Source organism: Lottia gigantea (assembly GCF_000327385.1).
Source record: "Lottia gigantea unplaced genomic scaffold LOTGIsca_30, whole genome shotgun sequence".
Lineage (NCBI taxonomy): Eukaryota > Metazoa > Mollusca > Gastropoda > Lottiidae > Lottia > Lottia gigantea.
The window spans coordinates 1,501,888-1,512,766 of record NW_008708987.1 but is presented as its reverse complement, the minus strand read 5'-3'; the positions used below and the strand labels follow the sequence as shown (position 1 = coordinate 1,512,766).

Genomic DNA, 10,879 nt, shown 5'->3' with positions numbered 1-10,879 from the left:
ACTTTATCAGTTTGTAGAATTAAACTCAAATCGAACTGGAATTGATGCAATTATTGGTAAGTCAGGGCGCCGGATATTGGCGATTCTTCACTGTCGGATTATATTCTCGATACTGTATTTAGATACATAAGAAAGTTCGGTTACGAGTGGGGAAGCGGTTTTCTGACGTAAAGGTCGTTTCTGCAGATATTATACTGTGCATAGTAATGTTGTTTGGATATACCTACTCCCCATGTTTACTTCAGCATTCCAAATCAATATATTCAGGGTCGTTATTCTTTTTAAAAACAAATTGGATGTAAAACTCCATATGATATTATTTCAGGTCCGTATTGTGATGATGTATGTACAGCTGTTGGTCTACTGGCCGGTCGATATCAGATACCCCTGATAACCTACGGCTGTGAGAGTGATATCATAAACGATAGAGAACTCTATCCGACTTTTCTTCGGACAACTGGAACTTTCAAAGATATGGCATCGTTTCTAAAACTTATAGTAAAACATTACAACTGGGGAAGAGTTACTTTTGTCAGTGGTCGACAAGAGGTGTGGCAAGAATCTGTATCAGCTTTTGTAGTAAGTAACTTTCTCCTTGGAGAAGGCTGTAGCTCATTCTAGTTGAGTGCTTCGAATGTCATGACGTCATTCAACGCCAAGAACATAGTGAAATGGTGCTTTTGAGTTTTTGATCTCGATACAGATACGGGGTGTCAATATATCGTATATGAATAACTATGTCATTTGTTCCTCATTATATCGCTGATACGATATAGATTGGTATATCGTGTCCAAACCACAGACCCATTTATCATAAGACTATGTCAAACCCCGTATTCGGGATACGATGAGATGGGTAGCCTACAGATATTCTGAAGTTTTGCCAAGAGGTTGTATCAAAACTACGTACTGTATACAGTACACAAATGGAAACCTTCTTATTCCATCTGAGACACCATGCACCACATTACTTTGGGCAGCATTCAGAGGACAATGCAATAAATAAAACAAATAGTAACGACCGTAATGCGAGGCCCGAAATTCAAGCAACATATTACTAAAACATTGGTAGCTACTTTTCACATGAGGAAATATAATTTCTTTTTTCCATTTCAAAGCTTGATCGTTGTAGGAATTTTTTGAAGACCTAACACTGACAGTTCGGAAAATGGTCATCCGAAGAATTCCGTTTTCTAATTTAACTGAAAGAGTTTCCATGGAAGCCGCCACAACCAGAGGTATGTTAGAGATAGCTGTCAAGATATACCCTGTTAATATACAGATTTCAAATTGGTGTTATCTAAATACCAGCTGAAATGTCGAGGTTGTTTAAATTGTAATCTGTAGTTGAATGGAGTGCTTTGTGACGCGACTTTCATTCAAAACACCACAGCGTTGATTATAGTAAAGTGTCTCTCACGAGGAACGTCCACATTGATCGAGACTCAATTGGATCAAAAAGGGAGCTATTTGGGAATTTTAGGTTGTAACATTCCAGTTAAGTAATGTTACGAAAGCACAGGCACAAGCATGCAGGCATTTTTTAGGGCTTTTCGGGACGATAATCGGGCCGATCAAAAAATATATTCATGGGGGATAATCCTGTCCAATCCTTCGTGAAATGCACCACTTCCTGACAGTTAAAAGTTCCATTTTTTTTGTAAATTACACTGATATTTGAATATAATACCTGTTTTTCTATTTCCAGTGTTTATCCTGTGTGCTTACGGAGATGATATTATACAGTTTATGAAAGCGGTGAACGTGTTAAAATTAAATAATGGAGAATATGCCTTGATAACTTTAAACTATTTAGACATGGCCCAGAAAATGAACGTTTTCTCATCTGAGCTTGATCTCCACACTTTTGACGGTAACGTTTTTGTTTTATTTTCGACATCAATCGACCATACCTGTTCCTCGGACGTTTTATATAAGATATTAGTCTTCACGTTTTGCTGTCCGGGGAACAGGTAGTTTCATCTTTTGTCGAGGCTTCATCAACTCAGGGAGAAGGTCGACCTCTCATGTCGAGATCAACTGCCAGAACTACCATGAACAGGGTGATGAAAATTTCAGATCGCTCGTGTCGACCACTTAATGTCATCTTCCTTTTGGTGGAAAGTAGAACAAGAGCAAATGGACGATAATTGGTTGATCTGCTTCTCCCCATCTTCACAATGATCCAGATGAACTTCGTCTTATACCCTGACTGCAATATCCACCTTTCTTGTATCGCGGAAGATTGTAAATGCAGCGATTATGTAAGATAATAAGCTTTTTTTGGTACTGTATATTTGCGAATATAATACGCAAGCGTGTATAGTACGTACCCAAGTGAATGCTCCAATCAAACTGAAACAAATTTCTCTCCTAACATGACCTCATGGGGACCGAATCCTCTCAAATTCAATTTATTGATTTAATTGTAGGGTTACTAGATATCACAGTGGACGTTAAACCAAATGAAGCACCGTATTTAGAATTCTTGGAATATGTGCGATCCAGAGATGATGGTTCACATGGGTACAAGTCGTCATATGTGGTACGTATTGAACAGAAATTAAATATCTGTGTGAGTGTTACATGGAGTTCCAACTGCATCTGAGTTCTGCAACTGTTTTCGTTTCCAGTTGAATGCATACGGGATTACCTTGTCAAATTAACTGGCATGCAGATGAACACATCTGTGATCAGAATGAAGCTTAATTTTGCATACAGTGACAGATCAAAATGAAATGTAAAATGAAAAGGTCCACCGTGAAAGTTCTGATCTGGTACTCTGTACGGAAACAGTAGAGAGTTGACGAATATTAGCTAGTGAAAGAATAACATCTAATGGTACTTCTCTTTGGAGGAGTCCACTACTATACAACTTTTACTCTTGATTTTGTCATACTTTGGACCAGATTTTGATTTGAAGATTGAATAGTCTTGCATGTACAGAGTTTTATCCATAAACGAAAGGTAGTTGTCAACATAGAATCAGTAGAATTGAGTCTCCCAGACATTGTTTAAATATTTTACTTTCGTTTTAGCACTCCCTACACGCTGCCCTATTAGCTGATGCTATATTGGTGTATGCTGTTGCAGTAAATGCTACTATAGCCCATGATGGTGCCCCTCATAACGGACTGGAGGTGGCTAAATATCTTTACGGTCGACAGATACAAGGTAGCATTAAACGATCTCTCTTTATAATCGATCAATCGTTGGCTCGCATGAGATGAAATGGATATTTACACCCTACTGATCGTCACCCTAAAGCTGCAAATAATCGAGATACAATGTCCAATATCGAGTTGAAAATAGAATTTAGAGAGCAAATGAGGTACGGGTTTCGATACGATGCGGACACGATTAGCTTCTCCAGTTTCTACTCTTATCAATAACCCCGCACCGTACACCGCATCTAACGTTGTACCTCGCCCATTCGCCCCTTCATTGAGCTAATATATCTGAATGTCCAGAAGAGAGATCGAGGAGGGAATTAGACAACAGTGCCATTGCGGGATGTTTCAATCTTGTTTCCTGGATGGTCTGGGTGTTTCAGTCCCAATCCATTTAGTCAATGGTCCAAACCTGAGAACACGTCGAATGTTGAATCTATAGACAATAGATTTACTAAGCATGCTTTGGTCTAAATCCGGACCGCCACGGCGCTTGGAACGGAAAGAGATGTACTTTTCCCAAAATTAATACAATATCTGATATCTATTACAGGTATTTCAGGAGAAATTGATATTTTACCTGACGGAAGTAGAAATACAGCATTTCTGTTGCATAATATTCAAAATTTAAGTTATAATATTATAGCCACGAGTAACCTGAGGTATGGAACATTTTTTGATTTTTTGCATTTATTTTATGACATTCGTGAAATTCTATCGTTGATTCTTAAAGAATTTAATTGTTTGAAAATGATATTTTGTGTTTAGATTTGTTAGTACTTGGGTTTGTTGATTTATCACTGCACTATATTCATTAGTGATTATCAATCTGTCGTAAGGATAATGAGATCTGAAGAACTCGTCAAACAGAAGAATATATCATGTGTCACCGAATCAGACTCTTCTACTCACTATGAAATCTGCATTTCAGAGCCGATAAACTGATATTCATGCCAAACGCTTCTATACAATGGCCCGGCGGGTCATTTATACCCCCCACTGGTTATCCAAAATGTGGCTGGGAGGAGGATTTGTGTGAAACGTCAGATAGTAAGTTAATTCCATACAAAATACTACTCCATACATAAACTTAAAGCCACGCCCCTATTAAAGAGAACTTTATCGAAACGCTGTATCAACATCAGGATACATTACAATAAATACTTAATGATACTATATTATGCCCCTGTCCTGGCAAAATTTCCCTCATTGCACATTGCATGGCGTTATCTGAGATAAGTTGCAGAATAATGGAAGTTAAACCCTCAATTCATTTCATTATGTTCTACTATTCAGGGTTATATATTGGTATTGGTATCGGACTATCACTGATTGCTGTATTTGTTTCTATAATCATTATTCTCATTAGACGCAGGTAGGTAGGATGGCATATCTTCATCAATCTGGGTTCTCTTAACTCTGGAATATATACTGTTATTTGGCTAGCTTTTTAATAAAAGATTAAAATGATGTATGTAGCCAGTATATTCGGCTGGGAATGTTCACTCTTCCAAAACACCCGAGGTCACTCTCTGACTGGGTTCGTCAACTCAGCATCCATTTCATCGCTTCATAATCTATATTTATTTTTGTTTATTTTAATTAGTTAGTGGCTCGGCTACCATAGGACCCAAACCTTTAAGAGGGCTCCCAACCCTAGAATAAATATATTAACAGGCATCTGATTAGTATGAACATTGGCTTCTATTTGCACCATTCGGATTTCTCGACTGTTGTTCATGTAATTAAAAAACAACTACTATTTTATGACACCAGTTTTACGATTACCATTAAAGCCAACAGGAAGTTCAACTCGGTGCATCCTAAAGAAGATATTATATTGTGTTGAGCGAATAAAAAGGCTTTTCTTTGTTTGATTTTACAGACAAAAAGCTGAACAAGACAGATTAAACAGTATGGATTGGAAAATTCCATTCGATAAATTGCAGGTTAACGAGAATCGAAATCATATAGCGTCCAAAACAAGTCTTAAAAGTAATGTTAGTACGATAATTCTTTGTTTCAACAAACTGAATACTTCATGACCTTTCCCTCCCTCCCCTAAGGCCCAACAATACAATCTTGTGGTTGAAATATGCTTTATATAATTGACAAATGACCCCCCCCCCCTCCTCCCCTCCTACATTATTATATAATTTTGGCGATGGCCCCCTCTAATCTTTAGTTCTTTTTCAATCTAAAACTCTAAATATTGCTATATTTCCTATTTATTTTACTGCAGCATCATTTTGGTTCCACACTATCCACTGGTACTCAGAATCTCTCAATTACGGGCCAGATTTTTGCCACAGTAGCTATGTTAGATGGTCAATTAGTCGCTATAAAACCAGTACAGAAACGTAGTTTAACAGTCACAGCAGAAGTAGTCCTAGAACTTAACTGGGTAATATTATATTTCTAACAAAAATATATTTTCCCTTGATCAATACTTTTGACTACTGAGCACACTTGCTCATATGAAAAAAAAGCGTCTAGTCGTTCGGTTTGGACAATAAATCGAGGCCCCGTTTGTTACTGGGTGAGCTCGTGGAACAACAATCACTGGATTTGAGGAAATTGTACATGAAATGAAATGAATTTTTGGATTTCCAACTGTCGAGAGGTCTGGGTTTATTGTCCCATCCGAGCAACTAGATGTTTTTTCCATGCCAGTACCTCTTATCTGCATCAATGACAAGGAGAAACCGGGTTAGGAAATTGAAAAAGAGTAAACTAATTGGCCTCATAGCATACCACATGGCGTTTCATATATTTATAAACCCAAAAAGAAGAAAAGAATAACACAAAACTTAAATCATTTCATTCAATTGTTTTATTGAGCATAATTGCCAATATCCTGCTGTTAAATCAAAAAAGGTTAAACAGTTTGACGAGTTATTAAGGTTGCTTTATTATTTGAAATTTCCTGAGTATTAACGTCCATTGATCTACATCGACCTGTATTTATAGAGTCAATACAAAATCGATATGCTCTAGCTGGTTCAGACACAATTACAAGTTGAACATAGCATCGTATACTTGTATTTTCTGGCAAAGGCTGGAAAGAGATATGCAATAGCTCGATTTAGGGGTGTACCAAGCATTTAAAGAAGCACCGTAGTAACAGGAAAGCAAAGGTGGGGGGGGGGGGGGCATCAGAAAAAAATTCGGACAACCGACCAAGTCTAACTAAACACTGCAACTAAACACCATAAACCATTGCGTTTGGATATATTACTACCCTCCGAACATCAAGTCTGACTACTGGTCTGTTGAAAGACAAAATGCATGAACGGACAAAAAGTCATTATAACAATCAACTGCATATTATCGGAATTTAGATGTATAAAGGCCCTCAACTTATTTTTCAGATTCGTAGTTTGAAATTTAAAGCAATAAATCCACTAATCGGAGCTTGTGTAGATCCTGGTAAGATCTGTTTGATCTGGGCTTATTGTGGTAAAGGAAGTCTAGCTGATGTGGTACAAAATGAAGACATAAAACTTGATTGGATTTTTAAGATTTCGTTCATCACCGATATTGTAAAGGTAATTTGATATATAGTTTTTGGACAACCACATCAACTTAATTGGCGTGTACTTATTAGCGATCCAACTCAAAGAGTACACAGATGGCCACCTTAAATGAATCTTTTTTCACACGGGCTTCAAAATAGCCATCTTCACAATGTCAAGCTAGAACGCACTTCGTCTTATACCTTGACTTTAGCAGCCACATTTCTTGTATCACTGGCCCACAATACAATCAAATAGCTGCATTCAGTGATACAAGAAAGCCTTAGAAAGGTAGCTATTGAAGTCAAGGTATAAGAGGATGTGCGTAATAGGTTGACATTATGAATATGAAATATACCAGACATAATTTATGTAACAAATCGTAATTTAACATTGTGAAATGTGTGATCCTCTATTCTATTTTCAGGGTATGATATACCTACACGATTCACCAGTCCAGTGCCATGGTGGATTAAAATCCTCGAATGTATTAATAGATAACCATTGGAGCTGTAAAATTAGTGACATTCAGACTCCGATATTCCGATCAGGAGAAAAAACATCAATCTTGGGCACACATCAGATTAGCTGCAGTAAGTGACCATTTAAAAATGTGTAACTTCTGGGGGCCTTTTTTATCGTAACCATAGAGCTAAGTAAAATCCAGAAATAAAACACCCCATACTAACGATTCCAACCACAAAACGAATTAATTATTCATAAATGAAAAGTATTTTATCATGAACAATAGTATCAGAAAGAGTAAGCATACCTTGCCTTGCGCCACCTCCGTCATTGCTGCTCGATATTATTCACTCTCTCCATGTGCTCTTGCTATTCGTGGTTAATTAAGGTGAACCTTTTCGACTTTGCAACTTTATAATCTTTTGTACTTGATGGTCTCTTGGTAGTCCACTACAATAAAAATTATATTCTTGATTTTTGCAATGCTTTGGACTGGATTTTGATTAACGAAACTGTCTTGCTTGTACGGATTTTTATTGTAAAATTGCAGGAAAACTGTGGACAGCTCCAGAAGTTCTCAGGAACCCTATAGCATACCACCGTGGTTCCAAGAAAGCAGACGTGTTTGCATTTGGTATTATACTCCAAGAACTAATACTAAGGACGGGTCCCTATGGGCACGATGACATCGAAGCTGAGGGTAAGCAAGCGTGTCACTCATCTTCCAAATGTGATGCTCTTACAAACTGTGTCTAATACCCTGACTGCATTAACCACCTTTCTTGTATCACGGAATGCATCCATTTGATTTGATCGTACGCAAGCGAATATAGCTAGTCAGAGCCATCGACAGAAAGACTGCAAACAAGGTGGCTGCATATGTAATCGAGGTCTCTGATTGATTGGGTTTGCTAGCGTACAATCCAATCAAACTCAATGGTGTTTAACTATGTTCGTGTCTGTTTCTATATGTGGTGAAAGTGCGACTTAGTTTCGTATGTCGTAGATGCTTTCATTTCAGTAAGGCATGCAATCTTTTACGAAATCGCGTTTGTACCAGGCTGCACCAGCTGACAGCGTGGCAGACCTCATATTGCTAATAATGTTTATCTTTTTCAATAGATATCATCGAGAGGGTGCGAGAGTGTGGTGCTCCGCCATATCGTCCAGTGGTTGGAAAAGGTCTTGTTGCTGACTCGATCACAGAGTTGATGAGGTCATGTTGGGAAGAGAATCCAGTTGACAGACCATCTTTTAATCAAGTTGAAGATGTGATTAGAAAAGTGAATAAGGGGAAGTAAGCAGCTACGAATATACGTAATTTATTGTTAAAGAGACCTTACTGCCTGTATATGTACACATGTACCATGTACACATATACCATGTAAACATATACCATGTACATTCTATCATTGCTAGTTATTGGTTAACAAGCTCAACCAACTCAATTCCAAGGAACATGATTACTACTCTACGCTACTCATGATGTCTTGTATGCCTTCAAAGCCTAAACTTTTAATATTATAACATTTTCTTTCAAGAACAACCAACATTATTGATCAGATGGTTCATATGTTATCGAAATACGCCGACCATTTGGAGGAACTGGTGGCTGAAAGGACCAAACAGCTGGAGGATGAACAGAAGAAAACAGACGAACTTCTGTGTCGAATGCTACCAGCGTAAGTAATGGTTTTAAAAGTTACAACACAGTTGAAATTGGGGAAAATCCCAAGATAACTGAAATAAAGGACTTATTTGCTTAAATCAGTTGGAAACCTTTTAAGGCAGCTGATTTTCAATTAGTATATAAACATCGATCCTGATGACCAACGTCTATATAATATAGCTGACAGTTATAAATATTGTTATAAACTTAGTCGACATAGAACGATTTGATATTCTAGGACCATCATTAGGCACTTTTCTTGTTGACAGTTGTACAGTTTAAAATATTGTGAGAGTTGAATGCCTAGTAATATTGAAGTTTCTAGAAGAATTAATAATATATCGTAATTGTACCTTTCAGATCCATAGCCAATGATTTAAAGAAGGGAAAAACAGTGTTACCTGCTTATTTTGATTCTGCCACAGTTTTCTTTAGTGATATTGTAGGTTTTACCAAGCTGGCGGCAGACAGCACTTCTTTCCAGGTTAGTGTTACCCAGTTATTATATTTCATTTCTTTAAACCGGTTATAAACTGGGTATATGTTCAAATAAAATGAAATCAGTTTTCCTCTGCGCCTGTTTGGTCTAATGAGGAATGGCAACGACCTGCAGTAAGCAATGAGGCAAGAATAAGTTGGGACTCTGTGTGCTACAGAACATATAACACGAGAAACACAGGCCAGTCGTTCTACTCCTTCACATAGTTCTTAATCTATATATAAGTGAAGCTCCAGTACCATTTCAAGATCCATCTCGCATGACAATCAAAACTGAATTAAAACAGAATGTTACGCTTTTTGTTCTGGTTTGGAAGATTTATTAATAAATTAGATTTCGTATCGTCTTTTTTTCAGATTGTGGATTTCTTAAATCAACTTTATACCACATTTGATAATGTTATTGATAAATACGATGTATATAAGGTATAGTCCTGCTGTGTTGTTCTGAACAACTGCTCTGTTCTGATGAACCCTGCTAGGTTACTGTTGGATACTGTTGGTTCTGCTCCGATGGACTCTACTAGGCTCTATTGTGTTTTACTGGGTTCAACTTGACTGTGCTTGGCTTTATTGGGCATCGTTGGACTCTGCTGTTATCGCCTTTTTGAACTCTGTTTGGAATTTGTGTGACTCTACTAGACTCTGTAGGTTCTCCTCTGTTTTTTAAGAATTGTTACCATTATAAAAGCCAAATTGATCACAAATTATGGTATTTTATATATTCATAAAGTTCTCTATTCTTTCATCACTATTGGTGACATTTAACTTTGATTTTTGGATAAACCATATGATTAACTTCTTAATTTCTTTCATTTTATCGGGGATTATTGTAGGTAGAAACGATAGGTGATGCCTATATGGTAGCTAGTGGTCTACCCGTACCTAATGGTAATAAACACGCTGGTGAAATAGCCACTATGGCTCTAGACTTATTAACGTCGATTTCTGCTTTTGAAATTGATCATCAACCTCATAAAATACTTCAACTCCGAGTTGGCATGCATTCAGGTAACATTGTTTTTCTCAAAGGAGTAAACCAAGAAGTCACGTTGACTCAGTGAGTTAGACACTCACTGGCTAACCTGAAGGTCCATGGTTCAATCCTTGGCTACAGGCTGTACATGTTAAAGATCCATATAAAACTTATAAAACGAAAATTAGTAGGTTAACGTCGAGGTTCTGACAAAGATTCCCTCATTGCACACTGCATGGCATTGCCCGTCAGCAGGTTTGATTACGAAATGAAATGGGGTTTTACGTCCTACTCTTCTGTATCTGTTAGGCTAATGAGACCCTCCCCCTCCTCCTTTTGGTATCAATTTGGTTGATATTGTTTCAGGGCCGGTAGCAGCAGGAGTGGTGGGGTTAAAGATGCCAAGGTACTGTTTATTTGGTGATACAGTCAACACGGCAAGCAGGATGGAATCTTCAGGTTTAGGTACGGTATCCATGGATTTAAATTTAATAGTAAATGACTGTGGCGGTTGTCAGTGGTGTTTGTATGATTCATAGAGGGAGGTTGGGGGAGGGGGGGGGGGGGGGGGGGTTAAGTCCCTTAA

General features: G+C 37.7%; 1 protein-coding gene across 1 annotated transcript in view; it reads left to right on the top strand.

Moving 5' to 3' along the window:
• Positions 1–5,466: 5,466 nt before the first annotated feature.
• Positions 5,467–10,879, top strand: part of LOTGIDRAFT_119302 (hypothetical protein) — a gene marked incomplete at both ends in the record, with an annotated part of 6,290 nt that continues 877 nt past the window's right edge. Inside the window, 10 exons of the mRNA XM_009057518.1 lie at positions 5,467–5,574; positions 6,542–6,718; positions 7,113–7,278; positions 7,701–7,862; positions 8,273–8,447; positions 8,692–8,832; positions 9,180–9,303; positions 9,675–9,743; positions 10,154–10,328; positions 10,660–10,758. Coding sequence (XP_009055766.1) covers positions 5,467–5,574; positions 6,542–6,718; positions 7,113–7,278; positions 7,701–7,862; positions 8,273–8,447; positions 8,692–8,832; positions 9,180–9,303; positions 9,675–9,743; positions 10,154–10,328; positions 10,660–10,758 — 1,396 coding nt within the window. The remainder of the gene's footprint in view (positions 5,575–6,541; positions 6,719–7,112; positions 7,279–7,700; positions 7,863–8,272; positions 8,448–8,691; positions 8,833–9,179; positions 9,304–9,674; positions 9,744–10,153; positions 10,329–10,659; positions 10,759–10,879) is intronic.